At 43.7% G+C, this 26513-nt stretch overlaps 1 protein-coding gene and 1 pseudogene across 4 annotated transcripts; one reads left to right on the top strand and one right to left on the bottom strand.

Annotated features, from left to right (window-relative positions):
• Nucleotides 1-7996: 7996 nt before the first annotated feature.
• Nucleotides 7997-8097, bottom strand: LOC118972892 (U6 spliceosomal RNA; annotated as a pseudogene).
• Nucleotides 8098-9941: 1844 nt separating this feature from the next.
• PHF10 (PHD finger protein 10) lies at nucleotides 9942-26512 on the top strand. 4 transcript variants are annotated; one of them, XM_037020838.2, is made up of 12 exons: nucleotides 9943-10110; nucleotides 11794-11900; nucleotides 13948-14078; nucleotides 14716-14793; nucleotides 15727-15860; nucleotides 15955-16104; nucleotides 16660-16769; nucleotides 18242-18395; nucleotides 20125-20280; nucleotides 24673-24781; nucleotides 25062-25250; nucleotides 26312-26512. In XM_037020838.2, exons 1-12 carry the CDS (start codon nucleotides 10024-10026, stop codon nucleotides 26395-26397), a joined length of 1491 nt encoding a protein of 496 aa, XP_036876733.1. In that variant the 5' UTR covers nucleotides 9943-10023; the 3' UTR covers nucleotides 26398-26512. The 4 variants fall into 4 exon arrangements, with proteins under 4 accessions (XP_036876735.1, XP_036876733.1, XP_036876732.1 ...); XM_037020837.2 differs by having other exon boundaries at nucleotides 14710-14793; XM_037020840.2 differs by lacking the exon at nucleotides 20125-20280 and having other exon boundaries at nucleotides 9942-10110; nucleotides 14710-14793.
• Nucleotide 26513: the final 1 nt, after the last annotated feature.

Genomic DNA, 26513 nt, shown 5'->3' with positions numbered 1-26513 from the left:
AAAATAAAAGTTGGATTTTTACTTTCATACTTAACATTTTATTACCCCAAAGTATAAAAGTACTTACAAAAGTATAAATACATGAGTATATGATTATTTGAATAGATGAATGCTTATAGTGGATTACAATATGGGGAAATAGTCATTCTTGTTAGATTTAAGAAAATTAGAATTTGCTATAAAAAATTAGGACACAAGCTTGTAAAGTGTCACATTAAGTAAATGTTTAGATTTTGGAAAACCTTTAAAGGCAGATGGATTTGAATGGTATTTTAATACACTGTATGCATTCTTTTGAAAGGAATGACCAAGCTTGAAAGGAAGACATTAGCATATTTACCCCTTCCCTAACAGACAGCTGCCTCTCCCGACAAAGTGCTCACAGATGTTTGTCTGTTAGTCTATTACTTGGCCTGTTTTTGGGTCCAAGAATCAAAAGCTTAACACAATTGTCTAAAAAAAAGGGAAATGTTATTGCCCAGGCATTTGATCAAGGATCCAGGTTTTTTCTGTCTTCTCGGCAGACATCTATGTATGTTTGCTTAACTTGATAGAATTTAATCACATTCCAGTGACTGGGCTGGTCCTCACTCACTCCTGGGACTGGGGCCAGAGCCCACTTCCCTGAAGTGCATGGCCAGGAGATAGAGACGGAAACTGCAAACCGGAGCTCCTCTGGTGAGCAGAGCGGGCTTTGGGGGGGCCACCGATGATGTCTGTGGTGATCCATCCCATGTTCAGTCACAAGCAGAACAGGAAAAACCATGTCACATTCAATGGACAGTGAAAGTCCCTGTCAGTTGAATGATCTGTAAACTGGAAGATAGAGGACTTGTCACAGGACACACTTTTCTTCCCTTATGTGTTACGATTGGGCAGTCCAGATGGGGCTTCACAGTACCCAGTTGTAACTCCTTGCAATTTTTCCCACACCAGCACAGACACCAGAGTTGTGCAAAGAACAGGGTCATCAGTGGCTAACCGTGGCCACAGAAAATATTAGGGATACAAACTTATAACATAGTTAAGAGCTGTGTCTTCCTGATGGGAGAAATTAGTTGTGAGACATATTGCCTAGTATGTGAGAGACTGCCTTGTAGATTCATTGTTTGTAAAAATGAGAGTTCCGCTTTCCTCCTAAGGTCACTCTGGGAAATAAGTTAGGGGATATATAACTGTCTTGCCAATGGGTTTCAGCCCCCCGGTAAGTTCGCTATGGACTTAGTGTAACCAAGGCAATGACAGTAGAACGTTTCTTTGGGGTGAAGGGATTTGTTACCCGCTTGTTCTCCGGCGGTAGGTGGGGAACTAGCGTCCCTGCCTCCGCCCAGAGCACTGGGCGAGCTCTCTCTACAGAGCAGTAACAGCTTATCGCCTAGGGGTGTGGAAGCGGCAGCCCAGCAACAGGCCAGTTACAGCGTCAGATGGTTTAAGTTCAGTGAGGATCCTGGACATGGGAACCCCAACTTCTCCACAATAACCAAGCACGTGGGCCCTGCCCTGGAGCACACCCAGCCTGGGTGGGATGTCACCTCCTGCTACTCGGCGGGGCCTCCAGGCGTGCCGGCAGCTCTGCTTTCTCTGGCTCTCCTGCCGCGCCCTGTCCACCCCTATTTTCTGCAGATTTTTGCGGTGACTGGGTTGTGCTGCCCCGCTTCGCCCTGCCGACCGGCTCGGACCCCCACGCGCGCTCGGCAGCCCCTCTCCTCCTCCGTCGGGTCCCTGCTTTGCCGCGCGCGCGTCGAGGCCGCCTCGGGGCACGCTGCGCGGAGGTGCGGGGCGCGGGGTGGCGGCGCAGGGGCTGCCCGCCGGCTGGCTTGCGCCGGGCCGGGTGCCGGGGCTGCAGGCCGCGGGGCTCCCGACCCTGGCGGCCCTCCCCGCGCCGCCGCCCTCCTCGCCCTGTAGCGCCCTCCCGCCTGGCTCCGCGGTACCTGCTCTGCAGCCCCGGGAACGCGAAGGCCCGCAGGCCCCATCCCCGCCGACCTGAGGACCCAGGGGTCCGCCACGCCAAACGACAGGGTCACCGCAGACACCAGCCGCCCCCTCCCCGGGCCCGTCCCCGGGCCCTGGCTGCCCGCCTCCCCTCCAGACGCGCCCCAGGGCTCTCCCAGGCTTTCCCTGGCGGAGTCTCACCGCGGCCCCCCCGGAGGCGGCCTCTTTGCTCAGTCCCTTTGCTGCGGAGCCCGCAGGCAGGTCGCCGCCCTCACCGCAGGAAACTGCAGCCCCTGAAAATGGTTGCTCTGTGGGCTGCGCCCCTCACTGTGTCCTCTGCCCGGTCCCCTGGCTCGCACCCTCATTACTTGCAGACCGAGCTGGGTCCACCTCCACAGCCACAGCCCTCCAGGGCGTGCACAGATGTCAGGGCCGGGCCCCAGCGTGGTCCCAACTCAGCGCCATGGCTGCGTGTGCGCGAGCTCCGCACCCCGCCACAGGCCGTGTGGGCCGCAGGTGCTCATGATGCCCGCCGGGTCCCCCAGCTAGCAGGCACCGCACGCAGCACCCAGCTCCTCAGTGCACCGCACAGACAGCGAAGCAAGCACTTGTGCTGCCTCATCTCCCAGTGACAAACCCACATGCTGCGTCGCAAAACGTGCCATCAAAAGAGGGAACTGGCCAAAAAAGGTGAAAGTGCATCCAAGAAATTAGGAGTGATAATTCTGGGAGTGAAATCAGGTGAGATTAGGAAACTGGGATCGCCACAGCAAAGCGAAGACAAGACGAGACCTTCCGCTTGCGGGTCCTGCAGGGGCCACAGTGGGGAAGCACGGGAAGTGGAGAAAACCAGGTCAGGCTGCTTGAACATCTTCCCGTTTGAATTGTCCTATGAACAGAAAGCCCCTTAAGGTTGAGAAACACGTTCCTTTACTTTGGGTAGAAGACTATTTAAAAGAAAAATTGTGGTTGGCCAGCATTCAGGCCAAAATATTGAAGTCAGTTGCCACATTGAAAGAAAACTTATTACAGAGACACTGAAAAACCACCCTTTACTCCCTGTAAAATCTGGTTCCATCGCTTTAGACTTTCACAGGAACTGATGAATACTGAGCTGCGTGCAGCCAGATCTCACAGATTAGTTGCAACAAGTGGTCATGGCTAAGGGCTGACAACGCTCAGAGGGAGTGGCACTGATAAAAAACTTCCCGTTAAAGAAACTCTTGGAGTATTTTACAAACATCAAAAGTGCAAAAGATAAAATGTTGAAATACATTTTATTAGAAAGGATTATATCAATTTATCAAGGCACAGAACAGGTAAGTTAGGGGATAAAGCAAGCACTGTTCAAACTACTCTTGGTGGTTCTCACAAAGAAATAAAACACATTCTCAAAGTTTCATGTTTTAAGTTACAGTATACTAAATGTTAATTTCATAGTTTAAAAATTCTGTATACATTTACAATTGATGGTAAAGGAGTTAACATTTTAACGATGATTCTTTAAAGTCAGAACAATTGTAATTTTTCTCCTTAAGATTGCTTTGCACAATTCCACTTCTGTGGCCTTATCCGAAGTCCTGTCCTATCACGCAGAGCCCACCCTGTCTGTACCCTGGCTTCTCAGTTCTACCGCCAGCCTTCTCTAGCCCACCTCATCACCTCCTCCCGGGGCACGCTGCAGGCCTGTTGTCAGGGGTGCGATCTGACCTCTGAAATCTCCATTCTAGGCAGGCTCTTCTCATCCAATCATTTCCCGTCCTTCAGGTCACCACCCTGGAAACACCCAACTCTTCAATATTACAGCAATCTCCAATTCCCCCATCTTTTCCACTGTTTGGTTACCCTCTTTTTTTCTTCCTTGTTCATCTTAGATTTCGTGATCCATCTTTACAACGAATCCCTCACAAACACACTCCAGTTCCCTTGGCGCCCTTCCTTATCCGGGAAACCCTTTCCTGCCCTGTGCAAACTCATTATCCATTTTGTCCTAGCCCAAATAAGCTAAACAAATAGCAAAACTTGACTGAGAGCATGGCAAAACCTGTCTGATTGGTTTCACTTTAAAGCATCTGGCATCCTAGCAACATTGCTTCCCTACTATCCACACCGCTGCTCTCCGCTGCCCCCTTGCGGCCGACTGCCTTACCTTGTACTTGGTTAAGGAAACAAGGATCAGAGGAAAATCCTTCAAGTTTTCCACTGTGAGTTGCTGACTACCATACTAGGGACCAAGATAATATTTGTAAGGCCTAAGTATTGAAGGATTCATGAACTCATGGAATCTCAAAACGGCCACCCATGAAAACTTAAATGTTCTAACTCTGTAATACCATCTGTTAATTAACAGCTGAACCATTAGTGGGCATCCGGATTCCTGCTAAAAGATAATAGGAATGTTTGCCCTTAATTCCCTCCACACCAGGATGTATGCAGCCCCCTTCCTACTCTTTTCTTTGCAGGCATATCTTTTTTTATTTTGGTATCATTAATCTACAATTACATGAAGGACATTATGCTTACTAGGCTCCCCCCTTCACCAAGTCCCCCCCACATCCCCATTCACAGTCACTGTCCATCAACATAGTAAGATGCTGTAAAATCCCTACTTGTCTTCTCTGTGTTGCTCATCCCTCCTCGTGCCCCCCCAACACTATACATGCTAATCGTAATGCCCCCTTTCTTTTCTTCCTGCCCTTATCCCTCCCTTCCCACCCGTTCTCCCCAGTCCCTTTCCCTTTGGTAACTATTAGTCCATTCTTGGGTTCTGTGCTTCTGCTGCTGTTTTGTTCCTTCAGTTTTCTTTTGTTCTTACACTCCACATATGAGTGAAATCATTTGGTACTTGTCTTTCTCAGCCTGGCTTATTTCACTGAGCATAATACCCTCTAGCTCCATCCATGTTGTTGCGAATGGTAGGATTTGTTTTTTTCTTATGGCTGAGTAATATTCCATTGTGTATATGTACCACATCTTCTTTATCCATTCATCTACTGATGGACATTTAGGTTGCTTCCATATCTTGGCTATTGTAAATAGTGCAGTTGCAGGCATATCTTACGTAAATGAAATGCAGCCCTTTGAAGTTCGGTCTTTCAGGCCTGTCTCCTTGAGGATAGGAAAACCATCATATGGTCTGAGACCTTTGGAACACTTCTTTAACAGCAGAACTGTGTTTCTGGGGCTTACGTCCTTAGGAGCAAATAAAGCTGTCTTTATTTCAGTGTGATTTTAATGAACTTTGTCACTGAATTCGTGTACCTCCCCAAATCTGTAAACCTGCTTGCACCTGCAGCCACATTGTTTTCCATCCTGTTTCAGCAGGTGGACTGTCTTCTGCTGAAGCCATGTTCTCAAGGGCTGCCTCCCAGCAGCCAGGTCATCTCCTGCCTCAGCATTTGTAAGCATGTAACCCTGTGCTTGCAGCGCCTACCTGACAACAGCCACAACCTGCCTCTCTGGCTACCTCTTTCTCACTCTTTACAATCAATCTTCTCTCCACACTTGGGCTCCAATTCCTGGCCTCTCATTCCTTCCTTAATTGACTTCAATCTGGTTTCTGAAATTGCCACTCCATTGAAGCAGTTTGAAACAATTAAGACTGCTTATGATCCCTAGATTGCTGCATAAAATGGGCATTTCCTTCCTCATCTGACTCAGTTTCTGTGAGTTGACCAGCCCTTTTTTTGAAGCACTCAGACAGTTGCTTTTCTTCCTTCTTCTGTGGGTAAAATTGAAACATTTCCAGAATATCTTGCCTGGCTTTAGTACATCTGCATATCAATAGGCATTCAGAGGTGGGAAGAAGTGTGGCTTTAGTGCATTTGTATCTTTCCTCAGGGGTGGAGAAGTTCATCTCCATGTCAGTGTGTGATTAGCTGGGCCAGGAGGGCTTATCTGTACCTGAGAGGTGAGGGGGAGGACGGTGCTGTGGATGCTGGAGCAGGAGAGAGAGTTGGGTCCGACTGCAGTTTGTGAGCAATAAACGGGTTTTAAACTTCATTTCTCCCTTTGACTGATTTTGGTTTTTAGAGGTATTTTGCCCCAGGATTTCCTTTCCCTGGACTTAACACCTTTTCTACCTATTTCCACTGTATCTCTGGGCTTCTTGGTCTTGGGTCTTTTTCTCCCTGATTTCTACATACTCTAAGTGATCTCGTACAGCTTTATAGCTTTTTCTCTTCACCACTGTATTGCCAGTGTCTAATTCTGGCGTGTGGATAAAATGAAGGTTCCTGTGGCCAGGATTCTCACCTGGCCCTGGTTGGCTAGCTCACTACACACATGTGGGCAATACATTGCTGTTGACTCTGTATAAAAAGCCCTGCCCAGTACTCTGTGCGACACAGTGGCACAGCTGCAAGGTTGCAGGAGAGCAGAGCAGAGGCTGGAGTGGTGGCAGCGCCGAGGACAGAGGCCCAGAGGCAGAGACCAGCTTGCTGCATGCAGACTCAACTGAGTGGATGGGATTTTAGTGACTGACCTGCCACCATGGAAATAAAGTTGGGTATAACCCTTTCACCCCAAGAACGTTTTACTGTAATTTCTTTGGTCACATTGAATCTATAGTGAACTTGCCCTGGGCTGAAACTCATTGGCAAGACATGGCCCTAGCTTAATAAGTGGTAAACAATATTTGATGAGTGAATGAATGTATGAGTCCTTATACTTTTCAATGAAAAATGTATTAAAATCACCTTGAAAATCAAGACAAGAGTTTTGTTTGAGCCAAATTTAGGACCTATAAGCCCAGGAGGATAGAACTCCTGTGGGTGGGTGTGAGACATGCTCTGAAGGGTCCAAGTCATACAAGGCTTTTATCCTTGAGACAGCCAAGGAAAGACAGCACTTCAATGGAGCACATTTCACTTACGTAAGATATGCCTGCAGAGAAAAGGGTGTGTCTGTGTGTATGTGTTTGGGGGTGTGGGGAGGGGGTTGCTACATACATCCTTGTGCTGAAGGAAATTAAAGGGAAGGGCAAACATTCTTGCTTGTCTTTTAGCGGGAACATGGGTGCTGGTTGTTTAGCTTTTAACTTAACAATATGGTGTCATAGAATTAATTTAAATTTTCATGGTGGCTGTTTTGAGACTCCCAGAGTCAATGAAAACCTCCATAGTCAGTCTTCAGAAGCCTTGTCTGTGGTCCTAGTACAGTGGTTACCTTCTCCTTGGTTCACAAGTTCTATCACCTGACAGTTCTCAGTTCATGGTCTCCATGAAATATTTGTGAAATAATTGAATAGATATTGTTAGGAGGAAATGGAGGGTCAGACAGAGTAAATAATTTACCCATGATCACACAGCTGAGAGGCACAGCTGGTAGTCAAACCAAAGTCTTAACTCCAAATCTTTGTTCTCACCATTACATCATCCTGCTTGTGTACTTGATCCCTAATTCCTAGAATCTGCCTTTATTTACCCTATGCTCAAGCCAGACTGGAATGATTTATGTACTTGAATATGGCTATTTTCCCACCTCAGCCTTGTGGGCTTAAAACCCAATTTCCACATGCAGTTATATTTGTTTACCTGTACTTGTACTACCAGTTTCTTAAGATAGCTTTCAAGTTGTGTCACCCTTAAATAGTCTTAATTTTGCTAACTGAAGTATATTTTCTCCCACCTAAACCTAAACTGCTTCTAAGTACAATTGTATAGTTGTATCATGTTGTTTCAGCATCGAAACTGCCTACTGGCGGGAAATGTGACACACACTGCGCCACCTCCGTGTTCTGCCTCGCCTTGTGCTGAAAGGGGGAACATGTATTTGTTGACTTGGAATAGTTTTAGATTTGTATTTGATCTAGAGACAGAATATCCAAGTGAGAAGAATAAAACCAAATAACTGACTCTTTTTTTTCAAGAGGAGAAAAACCAAAGTTCAATCATGTTAGTCCGGGAAAGCCATGGACCTGGCTCCCAGACAGTCAGGGAGAGTGAGGCATGTGTCATCCAGGAAGGGGGTAGGGGCTTGAGAGTTCAAAGGAAAAGGGAAGTAATTTCCAAGAATATGAAAATAGTAAATGTTTGATAAACAAAATCCTTGATGGGCCACAGAGAAAAATATGGAACGCTTCCCAAGTTTTCATGTCATCCTTGCACAGGGGCTATGCTTAATCTCTGTACAGTTCTAATTTTGGTTATTATGTGCTGACCAAGTGAGGCCCATTTATACTGGGACTTTTTTCTATAAATATATTGGAAACATTTTTGGAGATTTGCTACAACTTGAAAAAATATTTTTTCTCTAGCTCATTTTATTGTAAGAATACCATATATAATAAATATACAAAATATGTGTTAATAGGCTGTTGTTGCTAAGGTATTAGTTAAGTTTTCGGAGACTCAAAAGTTATACATGGATGTTCGATTCCATTGGGGTTGGTGCCCCAGCCGCATGCTGTTCGAGGGTCAACTGTATGTTTTTTGTGTGAAACTGTATCTGACTGAGGGCCCTGATCAGTTAAGAGAATTTGGAGAAAGAGAATTCGTGGCAGATTGGGACTGGTCGTTTTCTTCAGTGGGTTCATTGGTAAGGATACTGATTGCTAATTGTGAGAGAAATCAGTGTAAATTAGGAGCAGTTTGTGAGTCTCAAGTTGCTGGTGATGAGTCTATGATCTGATTAAGGGCCTAAGTGAGGAATAGGAGGATTGGTTCAAAGAAGGCCGTTTGAATTAATGTGATAGGCTAGAATACACACTTTATCTTTCCAAACTTCTCTCCACTGAAAGTCAGCAAATATACGGAATGAAAGGGAATCCATATTGTACTGTAAACCCAGAACAGTCTGTCTGGCCTCTGGCCCTCAAACAAGTCGTCTGTACTCTCACATAATAACGTGTCTGCAGAGAGGTCAGCGTTAGCAGATTTCTGGCATCCTTGCCATCTTATCATAGCTGTCTGCCATGTGTGAAGGTTCAGGGCCTAACTTTAAACATTTTTTTTTTGGGGGGGGGGTAAATCCTAGAAAGGACCAGGTGAAGCCAGGAACTAGGATTAATAAATTCGGTTCAAATAAAACGGCTCCCATTTTCTTGGTGCCTTTGATGGGCTTACCACTGTACCACCGTGTCCTTTCCAGGAATCCCTCAGATTCGGGATTCCTCCTGCTCTGCATATAATAAGAGGTTCAATGGTTTGCCGAGGCTGTGCAGCCGGTATGAGCGCGCCCAGGATAAAGCAGCAGGGGCGGCGAGGTCCCCGGAGCCCAGGGGCGGCCAGGCAGGGAAGTCGCCCTGCCGCCTCCTCCCCGCAGCCTGCCAGGCCGCCCGTGGCCCACGGAGGACGCCGCGGGGACGCGCGCTCGGGAGGACTTTGGGCTGCGCTCACTCTTCCCACTCGGAGGCGCGGAGGTTGGCGCAAACTTTTCCGAGAAAAGCAGCGGGGACGCCCCGGGCCGGAGCGCATCCCAGGCAGGTGGCTCCCGGCCCCCGCGCCGCTCGCGGAGAACAAAGGCGGGCAGGGGGCGGTGGCCGAGGGCGGAGCGAGGCCGTGGGCCAGCCTCCAGTCCACGCGCGGGACCCGGGAGGCGGAGGAGGACGGGAGGGGGGACCCCGGAGGGGACGGGAGGGGGGACCCCGGAGGAGGGAGGGCGGGCGGGGAGGGCCGGGGGCCCGCGGAGGCGCGGCCGCGGTGGGAGGGGAGGCTGACGTGTGCGGGGGCCGGGCCGGGGGTGGCGGGGAAGGGGCGGCAGCCTGCGCACCGGCGGCCGGGGCGGGGACGGGGGCCGAGGGCTGCGGGAGGGGCGGCGGCGGCGGCGGCGGCCCGGGTGGCGGCTGCGGCGGCGGAGCGAGGGGCGCCGAGGGCGGAAGCGGGCCGCGGGGCGGCGGGCGGAAGCGGGCGGCGGCCGAGGGTCGTCGGCGAGGGCGGCGCGCTGGCGGCGGCCATGGCGGTGGCGGCGGCGCTGGCGGGCCGCGGGCCGCGCGGAGGCAGGGGCCGGCCCCCGGGCGGCGGGCGGGCGGAGGGGGCGGGGCCCGGGCGGCGGGCGGCCCGCGCGGCGGCGGCGGCGGCGGCGGCGGCGGCGGCAACGGCCGGGACGAAGCGGCGGCGGCGGCGGCGGCGGCGGCGCGGGGCGCTCGGGCTGATGGCGGCGGTGGCCGGCCCCGGGACGGCGCAGTCCCCGCGGCCGTGCGACAGCGACCCGGCCACCCCCGGAGCGCCGTCCCCGAAGGTGAGCAGGCGCCTGGCGGCGGCCTCGGCGGGCCGGGCCTGCGGGCGGGAGGGCGGCGGGCGGGCCCCGGGACGCCAGCGGTCGCCGCTGTGGCTGCGGAAGTTGGCGGTGCCCGGGTCCCGCGGAAACTTGAACTCGGGGCACCCTGCACCGGCTCGCGCGGGGGGCGGCCGCTCGCGGCGCTCGGGGAGGTCGCGGGCCGAGCGGTGGGGAAGGCGGGCGGCGGGCAGGTGTCCGCGGATTCGGAGCGCGGCCCCCCCTCCCCCGTTGGCCCCAGCTCTTTTGAGGGCTTTGTTTTTATTTAGACTTTGTGTCTTTTTGAGTGACTCGATTTTTCAGCCGAGGGAAATGTACTTAACTGACGTAAGAATACTTAAAATACCCGGAAGCAAATAGAAAAAGTGGTATCTGAATGCTTAAAAGCTGTTATGCCTGAATTATCGAATATGAAGTGTTTCAGTTGTGATACTTAACTCTTAAATGCAAATTTTGGAGGACGAGATTTAGACTATTCTCAATCTACCTGGTCGCCGAACAGGAATATACAGAGCCCTTTAATAGAATGCTTATTTATAAGACCTGAAAAGAATATTCTGTGTATTTTACTACTTGGGGAGGAGTGAGTAAATGTCAACAGTTGGAGTCTTGAGACTGTGATCATCCTCCGAATCACCTTGACTGACTGGGCGCTGTGCTCCCCAGTATTAACTAATGACATCCTTGCCTTAGCCAAGCATGTCACAGTCTCAGTTTTGCAGGTAAGGAGCCGCTCAGACGGGATGGCTGCTCAGCTAGGGACCGGCCAGTGCACAGTAAAGCCCCGGCGGTCCAGCTTCCGCTTGTCTGGCCGGTAGACCTCACAGCTCAGTGTGCTGCAGCACTGGTTTCCTTTTGATACTATAGCAAGAGCACCATGGTAGTTTAAAGAATTGTGATCTTAGCCTACATTACGTTGATTTTTAAAAATCTCTTTTAAGCCTTATGTTCATTAAGACTTACCTAACGTGAATAAATTAATTTCCCAACATTTGATACTTCCTTCATTTCCTTAATGGAATGGCCCAACTTGACAGCCTTGATATTATTGTCACTTAATGGATAATGTCACTTAAAATATTTTAGGTCTCTCCTTTTTTGGGGGGGTGGGAAGTGTGTGTTGCTGTGTAGATTGCTGCCTCTTATAAGGTATATTATTACTACGTTTTTTCATTTAAGAAAAACAGTTAGGATTGGCAGCCTGTTTTTGTTCTTGTGTGCCCTTTTTTTCTCGGGGATATACGTACCTAAAATAGTTGGTAAATTGAGTGAAATAGTATGGCATCCATAGTGTTTCTTCCAAACTGGGGTAGGAGGAGGGTTTGCTTTGATTTTAAGTGTTCCTGCAATTTTATCATTTAAAGCAGAAAGCATTTAACCTTGGTAGGAAAGCAAACGTAGATTTTGATTTACAGGTGAATTGAAGATTTTCTTACTTTGATTGTATTGAAGGTCAGTTTGCAGTTTTTTCCAGGTCTTGACCATGCCAAATTCTTGGCCCCTTTTAGTTATATAGAAAGTTTAACATTTGTATAACCAGTTGTCTTTCAAAAGCCTTTGAATGGAGCCTTTTTGGAAGGACATAATCATTCTTCTCTTACTTACTAATCTTCCTCTTACTGTTTTCTGAATCTTTTAAATGTATAGGATGATCATGAGGAGAATTCAAACGATGGGACCCAGCCATGCAAGAGGAGACGCATGGGCTCAGGAGACAGTTCCCGCAGCTGCGAGGCTTCGAGTCAGGACCTCGGGTACCGCCTGCCCCTTCCTTCTGCTTTGCGCGTGCGAGTCCGGCCTCCCTGCCCCCCGGCCCTCGCAAAGGCAGTTACCAAGAATTGTAGAACGATTTTCTCATGTTTTATGATGTGATGTCAAAGTTGCTTTTGCTATGTCGTGCAAGTTAAACATTTTTTGTGTGTGTGGTAAATATACATGAAATTCGTTCTGACGTGCACAGTTGAGCAGCATTTAGCACATTCACTGTGCTGTGCAGCCGTTGCCACCATCCAAAACTTTTTCACTACGGCAATTAGAAACTTAATAAACATCAAGCAATAAACGTTTCCATTTCCCCAGCCCCTGGCAGCCGCCATTCTGCTTTCTGTCGTCATGAATTGGCTTGTTCTAGGCACTTCACAGAGGAGCAATGGGAGGATGTTTGTCCTTTGTATCTGGCTTTTTTCAATTATCATAATTTCTTCAAAGTTTGTCCACATTGTAGCTGTGTTAGAATTTCCTTCCTCTTAAGGTTGAATTATACTTAGTTGTATGGATACCCCAGGTTTTGTTTATCCGTTCATCTGTTGACATGGCCTCTCCGGTTGTTTCCATGTTTGGGCTACTGTGAATAATGGTGCTGTGGACATTGTTGTGTAAATGTCTGTTCAGAGTCCCTGTTCCCAGTTCCTTTAGATGCACCCCTAGGAGCAGAATAGGGTGAGGCTGTGTTTAGCCTGTTGAGGAACTGCCGCACTGTCTTCCGCAGTGGACACACCATTTTATAGTCTCACCAGCAAGGTACAAAGCTTCCAGTTTATTCACGTCCTTCCTGGTCTGTTTTCAGTTGTTTTGGATAATAGCCATTCTAAAAGGTGTAAAGTGGCATCGCATTGTGATTTTAATTTGAATATTCATAGTGACTAATGATCACTATCTTTTCATGTGCTTATAGGCCATTTGTATATCTTATTTGGAGAAAAGTCTAAGTTATTTGCCCATTTTAAAATTGGGTAATTTGTTTTTTCTTGAGATGTAGGGGTTCTTTATATATTCTGGATATTATTCCCTATCAGATATGTGATTTGCAGTCTGTGGGTAGTCTTTTCACTCGATAGTGTCCTTTGATGCACAGATTTTAAAATATTGCTGAAGTCCAAGTTACCTAATTTTTCTTTTCTAGCTCCTACTTAGGTGTCATTCTGGAGTCCATTGCCAAATCAGATGATTTACTCATGTGTTTCTTTCTAAAAGTTTTCTAGTTTAAGTTATTATATTTAGCTTGTTGATCCATTAAAAAAGTTTTTGCATGTGATTAAGAGTGAGATAAGAGTGCAATTTGCATTTGGATATCCAGTTTCCCAGCACTATTTTTGAGAAAACTATCTTTTTGTCTGTTACTTTTAATTGGTTAAATGTATAAAGTAGTGTCACATTCCTGCCTCTGTTATCCATTGATGAATCTGAGAGGTTGAATTGGCCTAGGTCCAGAAATCTAGTCTTTGCTCTTCAGGATTGAGATTGATCTGCGTTACTCTTTGCTTTAGGGTTTGTGGAGTCTGAGAATAAATAATTACGGTTTATAGTTCAGTTTGCTGAGAAGTCGGTTTTTAGAGTTCTGCTTTCTCAGCTGTTTGGGACTCGTTGCACAGCAGATGGGGACTGGAGCTGAAGGCTTTATACCTTGGGTGGATGAAATCATGGCTGTGGGTATTCAGCCCAAGAAAGAATTCAAAACTGCTGTCACCACCTGTTGAGGCCTTACAGAGCTCTAAAGCTAGAAAACGCCTTTGTAACAGTTGAGTCTTGGCTCCTTGTGGTTTATAGAAGTGTTATTTCCATTGTACCTTTTTATTTGGTATTCCAGATGGTTCTCTTCCCTCTGCTGGTCTCCTTCTGTTTGCTACACAGGAAATTGTGGGGACTTCTTTTTATTGCCAAGTTGTGGAAGACTGATTGAGAATTTAAATAGTTTTTCAAAATCTTTATCCTAAAAAAAATATTAAAAATAAATATACTTAAAAAATGGTTAAAATTTAATAAAAGTCACATTTAAGGCATAATATATATTTCTGTGCTTAGCTTTAGCTACTATCCAGCAGAAAATTTGATAGAATACAAATGGCCACCTGATGAAACAGGAGAATACTATATGCTTCAAGAACAAGTCAGTGAATATTTGGGTGTGACCTCCTTTAAACGGAAATATCCAGGTATTAAGTCTTAGTTGGTATATAAAGATGAAATCTAACTTTTAGCTAATAGTTATTCTTTTTGATGGGTTGTCAACTTCTGAATATTTGATTATGGATTATTTTCAATTTATATTCTTCTGCTGGCTGATTTTCATTTACTGCGATCATCCAGCATCTCTCTGTACTATCAGTTTGTTCTTATGCCTTATAATCTGATTTAAAAGCAAAATGAAGATGATAAATTTCCTGAGGAAAATGTTAGAAAAAATCATTTTATAGCCATATGGACCAAACATTTTGATTCTTTATCATTGCTCCTTGACCTTAGTTAGCAATGGAGGCAGCTATGTAAGCTGTACCTGAATTCGAGAAAGGCTGTACTTCATCAGCTATTTTGATACTGTTATTTGTATTGACCTTCTTGCTTTGGATTCTATTTTCAATTTTATTTTAACTTATTTCTTGAATTTGTAAGATTTTTTTGTGTAGTCTTTAATATTTGGAGTATATAACATGAAGTGCTTTTTTAAATCCTTGAATATTTTTACTTCAAAAATTTTTAAGTTTTTTAAACTTAAAAAGTTTTACTAATGCGTAGTTACAAATGCAAAAGACTATTTCTAATAGTCTTTTGTTCTTTTTTTTGGAGATTTAGAGCGACGAGATTTGTCTCATAAGGAGAAACTCTACCTGAGAGAGCTAAATGTCATTACAGAAACTCAGTGCACTCTAGGTAATAAAAGCTTTTCATGTAAATTTTGAAAATTGACCACTTATGAGGTGATTTTAGATAGGTTTTTATCTCCTTTCCTAAAACTTTGCAGAGTTAATAAAATAGATTGAATTATATAAGTGCTAAATTGTTTACGTAATTTTTGAAGTAAAACTTTGTTAAAATACAAAGGAGAATAGTGTATTTTATAACAATATAATTTTCTAATAATTTTCACAGAAGTGTTAAAGTGTATTTTTTGTGCAAAATTTGTACAGTACTTTTGAAAAGTATTGGTCCTGATCTCTGGAAAGGCAAATTTTGCACAATTTTTAGTTCTATATAGTTATCTCCATACTTTATTGTGATTTTCCTTTCATTAACATTATAATGCAACATGGCTACTTTTTAATATGAAACGAGTTCATCTCGGCATTTGGTAAAATCCGATGCTGCGAGTTTTGAAAATTGCCTGTGTGACTCACGTGTGTGTGTGTGAGCTGATGCTTTCAGTGAAGTTTGAATTGACTCTATAATAAATTTAGTGTTTTGAATTTGAAGTCCAAGAATTGCAATATATTGAAAAATTCTTGTTTTTCTCATTTAATAGCTTATGTTAATTGCCAGTTGCTAGTGTGTATCATTAGTTAACAGTTGTTTCTAATGAAGGGATATGTTTGTGGTACATGAAAGCTTTAAAAAAAGATTTAGTAGAAAAATTAATTTTTTGCCTTTGCAACTTTGGTAATCAGTTTCTTTTCGTTGTTTTACTTCACATTATGAATATTATTTTTTATTATGTTCAAATGTATTAAAACATTTTGCTTTGACCTTTCGGAAGATCTTTTAAATGTAGACAGTTTGAAGGAAAAGCAAATTTTGAAAAGTGGTTTTGTTCGCTTAGTTTTAAAAGAGCTTCTTTACCTTTATTGTGTATGTGTGTGTCTAAAATAGGTTTAACAGCATTGCGCAGTGATGAAGTGATTGATTTAATGATAAAAGAATATCCAGCCAAACATGCTGAGTATTCTGTTATTCTACAAGAGAAAGAACGCCAGCGAATTACAGATCATTATAAAGAGTATTCTGTAAGTACTGAGGTGATTAGCATCTTTTATTTGGTATGGAGAGGACATTTTGTAAAGTTTTGTGTGACTTCCAACTGTAATATTTTTATTTCAGCAAATGCACCAACAGAGTACTCAGAAAGTTGAAGCCAGCAGAGTGCCTGAGTACATCAAGAAAGCTGCCAAAAAAGCAGCTGAATTTAACAGCAACTTAAACCGGGAACGTATGGAAGAAAGGAGAGCTTACTTTGACCTACAGACACATGTAAGATTGCTTTGGTTCATTAGTCCTGAACCTCCCTTTCTGCTTGTTTGTGTGGAGTGCACAGTACCTCCTTTATTACTGTTACTTTTTGTACCAGCGATTTGTTCTTTTTTCCCCAGAAGTTACAATACAGTTTTTAATGGCGTGCCTGATAATACTCAGTTCACTTGTGTGCATGTGAGAGAGAAATGTCTTTTGCTTTGTGGTTGACATTGTACCGAGTTAAGACTAACAGCTCCGTGTCTTACTTGTTGTGTGTCCTGAGGGTTGTAAGAGAGTCTGTGTGAATTCATTTAATTCTCACCACATGAGGGCGAAGCCAGTGCTGCCCCACCGACAGGTGAGGAAGTTGAGCTGCAGGCTTTTGAGTCACCCCGGTCATCCCGGCTCTCCCCAAAAATGACGTGGGGCGGAGCCGGGTGAGGCTCACCGGGAATTAGAGACCCCACTGACTTTCTCCTCAGGTCGTCGTTCCTAGTACTTCTTCCTTCTAGCTCTTAGGGGGAGGAGTACAGTGGAGAACAGGAATCAGTTTGTCTTTCTCTGTGTCGCCAGGTCGTCCAGGTGCCTCAAGGGAAGCACACGGTGCTGGCGACCGAGCGCACCAAGGCCAGCCCCTATCCTGTGGCCCTCATCCCTGGACAGTTCCAGGAGTATTACAAAAGGTACAGGGGTCATCCCTTTAGGACTGGCTGCTGGGGGGAGGCTGCAGAGCCTTCTGCACTTGTTCCCTGATCATCCGAGCTCTGCGAGTGTCACTGCACATGCCGTGAGGTTCGAGTGAATGTTTTCCGTCTGTGGCTCTGTGGTAAGAGCACCCCTCAGTGTTTGAACGTCTGCTGACAGAGCCCCGCGGCCCGGCTCCCTGCCCGCCGTTTGTGTTTGTGTGGACAGGTGCTCTGGCATCTCACTCCACGAGGGGTGGCCCAGGGCTCTGCATCACTGGTGTCCCTGGAAGCTCGAACTCTCAGGCCCTCCCGGCCCTGCTGGCTTGGGTCAGCACATCCCCAGATGCCCACATGATGCACGTGCAAATGAACATTTGAGAAGCACCAGCATGGTGTGCGGAGCAATGCAGGAAGCAATGAGTGTCTGCCAGGGCGGCCTGGCCACCTGGTTGCACCAGCCACCTCACTCACTGGCCTGACTCCTGCTTCCCACCATGTTCTTTCTTACCCAAACTGGGCGTAACTGAAACAGGGCCAACAGAATAGTTTTGTTTCCGAATCTCAGCTTTTACTTTAGCTTTGAACCTTGTTCTTAGGATACAGCATATTCTTTAGAGAGTAATATTTGAAATAAGACTATAGGATCATACTATTTGAGAGTCAAATTTAAATCATGGGTCAGCACATTATGAAAAAGGATAATGTCAGTATACCAGCCTTTTTGCTGTTCGGTTTGGCGTCTTCATGGAAGGAGATGCTGATCCAGTGCTCACTCCTGAGCAAAGGCTACACAGTGCTGACGGGCCGTGAGGTGGCAGAGGGCACGCCTGTGTGTGCGCATGTCAGCTGGGCTCTGAGCTGTTTGACCTGGAGAAACAATCTCTGGTTTCAGATAAAGTAGATGAATAAGTTCGTTAGAATACATGCTTCATGAGTTGGTTTAAAATAATACTACTGAAAATTTTGTTTCTTAAATAATATCATATGCCATGCCCTGGGGTGATTCACATGCATTAATTTATTTAATCCTCATTTCTATTTTGTGAGATAGATGCTGTTCTCATGTGCACTTCTCACATGCACTTCACATGTGAGGCAGTGACAGCATGTGTGCAGTGATGAACTTAGGAAGGGCAGGCAGAGGCGGCCAGGCAGCCTGAATCATGTGCAGGATTCTGTGATGCTTTCACCCTTGTCTGCTGATGTTTTTTCTTTTTTGGGTTGAGGGTAAAGGAGAGACATTATTCTTTTGATAGTAAGAATCAAATGTGTATTCTACACTCGGTCTGGTGAAAGATGACTAGGCTTTCTATTATTTGTCCCTACTTGATTACCAAAATGAAAAATTATTTATAACCTCTGAAATCACTTTCCAGAAATATTTGGGGTTAATTCAGAAGATGAAGGTTATCTTTATAGCTGAAAGTCCATTCATACTTAATAAAACTGAAGGTATCTCTGAACATTAGGTACTCACCAGATGAACTGCGGTACTTGCCATTAAACACAGCACTTTATGAGCCGCCCCTGGACCCTGAACTCCCCGCCCTGGACAGTGATGGTGATTCAGATGATGCCGAGGATGGTGCCGGTGACGAGAAACGGAAGAATAAAGGTGCCTCGGTGAGAGTGTGGGTCCTTAGTGTCTCCATTCCCTTTGTGTCTTTGCCTGATTGCTTGCCTGGTATGTTTTAAATTGAATTTGTATCACCATCCTCATTTTGTAAAAGGACAGTTGCATATCATTTCCAGAATGCTTTCATCAAGAAAAATTATTTCTTGTGTATGTGATATAGGTGCACTGTGCCATGCATGGCCTTCAGTAAATGTCATATTTAAAGTTGCCCCTCCTTAGTCATCAGGAGCAGGAGGGTTGACCAGACATTAGTACCAAGCAGTCTTATATTTAACTATCTTGGTTTGGGGGAGCACATTAACTTGTGTTCCTCTTGCTTAAGTAATAACCTTAGGCTTCCTGTAGGAAAATGTTAAGGCTACTATGTTGTACTATTAGTTTTTTTTGTAGCAAAATGCAACAGTAAGTTAGGAAATTGCAGTGCTTTGTGGAAGTGAGGGAAGGGAGAACAAGAAACAGATGGCCATAGGCTTTGGATTTTACTTAGCACTGCATGTTAAGTGACTTGACTATTTTTACACTTTGCACTATAACTGACCTGAACCTGAGGATAAGCCACTGTTAAAAGGGCGGTACACTTCCTTGTCACCAACAGCTTCAGAAACTACTTGATGATACATGTTGCATAAAATAAGGTGGTGCTCAAGTACCACTGTCCTCCTGTCCTGCCGGTAGAAGGGGCTGTGGGGCGCTGCTCACGTGACTTTCTCCTGCGCTCCTAATCAGATGCTGATAAAATTAGAGAAAAGATGTCCATTAGAGTGTTAGTAATATTTGTTATGGTGGAAATTAGAAATTAATGTCCACCATGGGTGATATGTTACATTTACATGATAGAAATGCAGAATATATAATGATGTGATGAAATGTACATAACAGTTACAAAATATTAAAACTCACATGCGTATACATACACACAGTGTCATCCAGTTTTGTGTTTTAAAAAATGAGGGCAAAAGCTTCATTGGGAGTGAGTCCAGCGTCCTGTGTGTGCAAGCACAAGCGGGAGACGGGAAGGGGGTCCAGTTGTGCCGGCATTAGACGTTTCAGAATGTTGATCAGGGTGGTTATGGATAACCTGGTATTTCCATTTATGATTTTGTAATATATGAACATAACATTTTTATTCTATTTAGAAAATCTTAAAGAATTAAGAATTAAGTGATCTAATACTGAACTCCTAAACTTTGTGCATCTAGAGTGTCACCTACTTGAGGAATACTCAGTGATATTGGTCCCAACATAGTTTAATGTTGTGAAAACACAAGGGTGTGCTTGAAGCATTTAATGACCTTTATTACTCAATGAAAATATGCATACTTATTTAAAACGTTTTATTTTCTGAACAGTATTTTTGTATGAAACAAGTTCCCTTGTTGCATGCAGAATGATGTTGAAGCTGTATGGTGTGATGGTAGCTGAAGTATTAATTCTGTTCTGTTTGACTTAAGTCAGAAAACCAAGTTGATTAAGGTACTTGCTGATGAAAACAGAATTAGTTTTGTGTTATAATGTACTTTTACGACAGATAAGAGACTTTTACCATGACTTAATTTAGTCCATTGGGACACACTTTCTTATATTTAGCAATATCTATTTGATTTTGAAATTGATGGAACTTAAAGCTATTTTTGAATATTCTCTGTAGTTTTCAAAATTCAGACTTCAAATCTGCCTGTATTCCAAGGAATCACTGTTTGTGCCTTTGACCTTCAGGATAGCTCGTCTGGTAACGTGTCTGAGGGGGAAGGCCCTCCCGACAGCCAGGAGGAGCCTGTCCAGGGAAGACAGAGATGCAGGGACAAAGCTGCTACTCCCAGAAAAGATGCTTCCAAACGCTCTGTACTGTCCAAGTCAGCTCCTGGGTACAAGGTAGAAGAAAAAAGCCCCTGACCAGCCTCCTTCCTGACGTTTTAGCTTTGAATTCAGAGTTGTGGAGCTCCTGCTGTGCCCGCGAGCTGTTCTGGGGGGTGCCCTCTGTCAGCTTCTGCTTCCTGCTTCATTTTCCTGGTGGCTTTCTTCTCCCTCTGGCTGTGGTGTAGCTCTGTTTTCTGCATATGTACAGTTTACAAGACAATCTTTTTTTGTCTTTTAAATGATAACCAGGCAAGTATGGGCTTTAAAAAATTATTTCATAGACAGAACTTTATAGTTTGCTTTCTTGGAGTAAAGATCATAATTGTCTGATGTTTTAAATGTGCTAGTATTTAGTAGAGCTGCACATGTGAGCTGTGAAGTGTAGGCGGGCACCCTAATAGACCAAACCACTGTGGTGCCTTTCTTCAGGAGAGAGGGGAGTTCAATCTGAGCGCTGTTTGATCCATGTGCCAAATTCAGCTAACTCTGATAGAAAATTGTGAAACCTGTTACTTACATTGTTGTGATTTTTAGCCTAAGCTTGGCAAATAATCTATATAATTCTGTGACAAGGATTTAGACGTTTAGTGAGGTGCGTTGGCTTGGATACACTGCTAGCTTTTTGACCTGGTTGTTCTCAGTAAGGCAGCTGTGACCAGCAATGCTGTTGTGTTTATTGCTTCCTCCTCCTCCTGGCCCCTTCCCCTTGAGGGCTGGGTGAGAGTCGAGTAGCCTTATTTGCATATGGGGATTTAGGAATATCATAAAAGGAGTGGAATTAACTGCATAGTTTTATGTTGCTGATGGTTATAGTAAAACAGTTCTTTGATCTAGAATGTATCAGAATATGCCTTTTACTGTTGTTATGAAGGTGGTTTGAAGGGATATGATAGAGTCAGGTGGTCAGAAAGTTTTGCTGAGGGATTTATTGAATACCTTGTTGCTTATCAGGATTGGATTGTGGCAGATAATCCAGCAGAACAGGTTCCAGTGAGCTGCCAGTCTGCGCCCCTGCAGCGTAACCAGCACCCTTCTAGCAGTAGCTTACCTTTGTTTTAGTGAGGTAAAAAAGGTGACTTAGTAAATTAGTGTACTCCATAGGTAATTAGAAAATGCTTTCAACTTGAATATACATGCGTTTTCAGCTTGTGGCAAGTAAACCTGACACTTTGTTCAGCAAGGGTTGGCTTCCGAGGATGGCATCAAGGCCGCAGCTATGTGATTTTTTTTTTTACTTGTGTTTGCATAAATCAGTTGTCTAATTTTTCAACTGAGGATTTAAATTAAGGCTTAAATGTCAAAAGCAAATGAACTCCAAAGATGGAATTTTGGCCAGTTAGCCTGGTGTGTGCTACATATGTTCTGGTCTGATGAGAGCCTCGTATGGGGATGGTGGCTTGAAGCACATGTCGGTCGGTGTTGAGGAGACCTTTCAGACGTCAGCCCGGGTTCATCGGGTTCATAGGAGAGCATGCTGAAATAGAGATTTTTTAATCAAGGCTGAAAATAAAGAACTATTCAGTGCTATCATTGATTTAATGTGGAATAAATCAAGGGAGTCTAATATGCAAAATACACATTTTATAATCTGTGAACATTTTTGGTACCTAAAAATGTTTCAGGTTTTCAGAGTTTGAAACAACCAGTATCTAGACTTGGTACATTAATGTGAATATATTTATTCAAAGTTAACCTCTATGAAAAGTATTAATAAGCCAAGATGTGCCTAAATATTAGGGTACTTCAAGCAGAAGGTCATATATAAAAACATGTTTTAAAATATGAGAGCTAAGAAAAGTGGTAATGTATCTGATGTCTAGTTACTAAGATTCATTAGTGCTCGCCCTTAATTTGTAGAACAGTGTTGTTTGGTTACATTAACCTGAAATTAAGGCATAATTGTTAGGATTCAGGCCTATGTTACAAGTATATATTAAAATCTATACTATATTAGTGCTACCACAAATGTCTCACTTATCTTTGGTCATTTTTCAAGCAGGAAAATAGATGTATTGTGAGCCTTTTATTTGAGATGCTAGAAGTATTAGGATGAGTATTTTTAATTTTCTTGTCCGTAGTGAAACTTTGATGTTGTTGCGGTCATTACAAGTAGAGCTGTCTGCATCAGAAACAGGGTTCTGTCCCATGGATCTCCAGGGGAGTCCCGCACACATGCTCCCTTGCTCCTGCTGCAGCTTCGCAGGGCACTGAGATACTAGCTTCCCGACCAGCGGTGGGCACCTGCGTGTGAAGCCCCAGATGCGAGCAGTGTGGCTTAGGGAGCCCAGAGTGCTTGCATGAACAGGGATTTTTTTATATTGAGCTGCGGCAGCATCATAGAAATGCCACAGAGCTTGCTGTCTCTCTCTCTTTCCCCTCCTCCTCGCTGTTCATCCCCCCTCCCCACCCTTCTCTCCCTCTTTTCATCAAGAAGAAGACTATTGGGTAAGAAAATTTTTAAGTGGCTTAACAAAACATTATGATTTTGCACTTAACAATAAACCTAGAATTTTCTTGGTGTACTTTTTATCATAGGTTTTTAAGGTATTTTAATTATTGTAGAACTTGAATTACTCTAGAATGTGAATGACTAGCTTTGTGTTTCATTCCTTTTGATTTCTGTAAAGGATCTCCCATGAGGAGTTCTCTTTTTACAGCTTAATATTTTGCAGTTGCTTTGACATTAGTGAAAGATGTTAGTGTTCTTACTACGCCAGTATCTAATGTAGACCATGAGTATCACGCATCCTTTATCTTAGGACAGTACCAAGACCAAAAGACACTTGTTTTGGTGGCTGGAGAGGTGGCTGTCTGCTGTATATTATGGCAATTATGGATTTGATTGTAAAGTGAACCAGAATTTGGGTCATAGAAGTGCACTTTCTAGCCATTTTTTATTTAGGTTTAGGAAAACACAATGAGAACCTTATGCTTAGAATGTAGCAGTAACAACTGAGGGTAACTTCACTGCAAGACATAAAGTTGTGAGCATGGACACTATCCTTCTGTTGCGGGAACAGGGTACACAGATACAGAGGAAATGCAGACTGGGCAACAGTAACATTTTATATGTATGTTTTAACTTCCATGATATTTATTATTTTGTAGACACATTTGTGATTGTTTAGTTATTGTTTTTATTATATTTATGTATAAGGTTGACTTTTTTAAAATAAATAAGTCAAAAATTATTTTTGAATGCCTCTGTCATCTTTTGCAAAGAAAGATAATTCAAAAAATAAAAATTTAAAGAATTAACTAAGTATTTAGACCTAACAGGTTTTCAAGGTGGCAGTGAGACATTTCAAAGCTGGAATATTTTATACATAGTTGTAGTTTTCTGTAGGCTCCTCTTTGTTACAGTAACTTAAGACAGGGAAATAAAAGATTCATTTGGCTATGTTGGAATAAAACAGAAATATTGTAATTCTATATAATATTTCTTCCAGTTCATATGTGTGTGTACATAAGTATATGCCCCAGCCCCCATTTCACACTTGCCCCATGCTTGCTCTTTTTCTGTCACCTTTACTTGTGTGTTCACATCGCACGAACCTTGTTTTATTGTGGTCCAGGCTGGTGTTCAGATGTTGTCCCTCCCCTGGTAATTTTAGATGCAGCGAACCTTTTCTTCTGTCCTCCTTTTCCATGTGTTGCCCAGTGCTTCTTAAAGCTCACATACCTTCCTTGGGTTGAGCATACTTTTAATCTGAACAATGAGTGGTACTCAAAAATGTAGGGGTGTTTCTTATTTAACAATTTTTTTGCTTATCTGAAAACCTCTTTCATGTTTTGTATCTCTTACTGAATGCTTCTTTCCGAAGTGTAGGCTCTTTTTATCAATTTGTTAGACAGGCAAACAGAATGATCACAACTTTACAGAACATATTTGCATGTGATGATGGTACATGAGACACCTTTCAGTTAAAAATGTGAAAACAATAATTTTGTAACTTAGACTTTCTAGAGCTCTGGAAAATACCAATTTTTAAACAAAGTCACTATATAGGCTGCTAAAACTGAGTCTTCTCTTTTATAATAAGCCTAACTTAAATGCAACGGCTATTTGGTACCTGGATTTTCTCTTCCAGTTAGTAATGCAATGTGACATTGTATTTAGCCTTCCCTTCTGTTCATCATACAGACCTTACTGTGCATGTAGGGAGTGTGGAATACTACATTTAGTCCTAACATGAAATCAAACCATCGACAAAATTTTACAGTGATACCTAAGGCTTTAGTCGGTAGGCTCTTGTACGTGGAAAGCAGACTCATGTCAAGTTACGTCTTTCAAAAAGGTCCTTAGCAAGTTACTAAAGTAAAGATAAGCAGTCCAGTAACAGATTCCTTTTGAACCCATAGTAAGTTCTTCTGGCATGAATTTATAGCCCTCTTCTACCCTTCCAGCCTAAGGTCATTCCAAATGCTCTATGTGGGATCTGTCTGAAGGGTAAGGAGCGCAACAAGGAAGGGAAGGCCGAGCCACTTATACACTGCTCCCAGTGTGACAACAGCGGTAAGTATGCACACACCTTCTGGGTGTTTCGGCCATATTCTGTTGCTTCCAAGATAGGAGGTTTGGTGTCAGTGAGGCTTGAACCAAAGAATCATCAAGTACATAGGGTACCCTGTAAGGCATAGACAAGGCCTGTGTATTTTCTTCTACATTGTATTTTCATTTTTCTTTGGAGATTAAACATTGTAGCTATTTTTTGAGGAATCCCAAAGCAAACTAATTTGATTATGCCTCAAGTTAAACATTTTTGTGTGAAATTCTAATACTGGTTTTGGTTTAGGCCATCCTTCTTGCCTGGATATGACCTTGGAGCTTGTTTCTATGATTAAGACCTACCCATGGCAATGTATGGAATGTAAAACTTGCATTATATGTGGACAACCCCACCATGAAGAAGAAATGATGTTCTGTGATGTGTGTGACAGAGGTTATCATACTTTTTGTGTGGGCCTTGGTGCTATTCCATCAGGTAAAGATTTACAAAAGAGAATGTTATCAGAGTGAAGGGACTCTGCCAACTTTCTAAGCTTGCATAAAAACCGTGACATGAAGGGCCTGCAGACCCTTCTGTTCACAGAAAGTGACCAAAACTGATCCACCCAGATCACATCCACCTGCTTTCATCCCTAGACAACCCAACTAAGGACAAACGAGATGTCAGACTGCGTAGTCTTTGAAGCTGGGCTCCATGTAGAGAAGGAGCCAGTGTCTTTCTATTGAAATAGCTGAAAGCAACAGCATCAATTTTTCAAAGCCTTAATTTTATCATGTCATCTAGTCAGAGATTTAACAAAATGACTGCTATGCCTTTATGCATATGAAACTGGATTTCTACTAAGCGAGGCAGCATTTTGTAATTCCAGATAACGATGAACACAGAATCCAAGAATACATCAGTGACTGGACTAAACATTACACAGCTAACTGTGTAACTAGAGAACTTAATTGCATAGTTAACACTAATACTTCATAACATTTTATGTCCAGACTTGAGTTTCCTGGGAATCATTAAGAAGCAAGCAACTTAAAGTCCTGTATTAATTCAGATCAGCTAATGCAGTACAGTTTATCACTGTGCTGTTAAATACTTGGTAGACTTTGAAGTGCTGTGTCCAGCACACCCTGACTTGAGAGGCTGCTATTGTTAGCCACACAGCTGCCAGTGAGCAGCACAAAAAAGGATGAAAACAAGCCAATGCAGCAACAGGTTTTATATTGAGGTTTGTGTGATACTGTTTGAATTTTAAAAGAAAGGATTATGATAATTTCTTAAGGTCTATTTCATTACCTAGCAGTGCACCCCTCACCCTACTCCACCCCAGCTTCACTGAACTCACATGCACTGATTACCCTATCTTAGAGGAACTTTCTGTTTTTCTCCTTAAATTAAGGAGCTCATTAGTGCCCCTTCCACCAGGAATACAGAGGCATATTATTACTGAGAGCTAAGGAAGGAGAGCTAAATGGGTTTAAAATTAAGTCCTAAAAAACTACATTTCATTCTCTATTAATTAACAATTTTTCTCCTAGGTCGCTGGATATGTGACTGTTGTCAGCGAGCACCCCCAACACCCAGGAAAGTGGGCAGAAGGGGGAAAAACAGCAAGGAGGGATAAAATAGTTTTTTGACCCCAACGATGTAATATGCATTTGAGTGAAATATTTGGTGCCAATTTATTTACAACATTATTTTTATGCCAATAAAATATTTTTATTTTGAAATTAACTGTGC

The sequence above is a fragment of the Manis javanica genome, chromosome 13 (assembly GCF_040802235.1).
Source record: "Manis javanica isolate MJ-LG chromosome 13, MJ_LKY, whole genome shotgun sequence".
Lineage (NCBI taxonomy): Eukaryota > Metazoa > Chordata > Mammalia > Pholidota > Manidae > Manis > Manis javanica.
The sequence above is the reverse complement of the archived record's forward strand: the minus strand, read 5'-3'. Positions and strand labels throughout refer to the sequence as shown.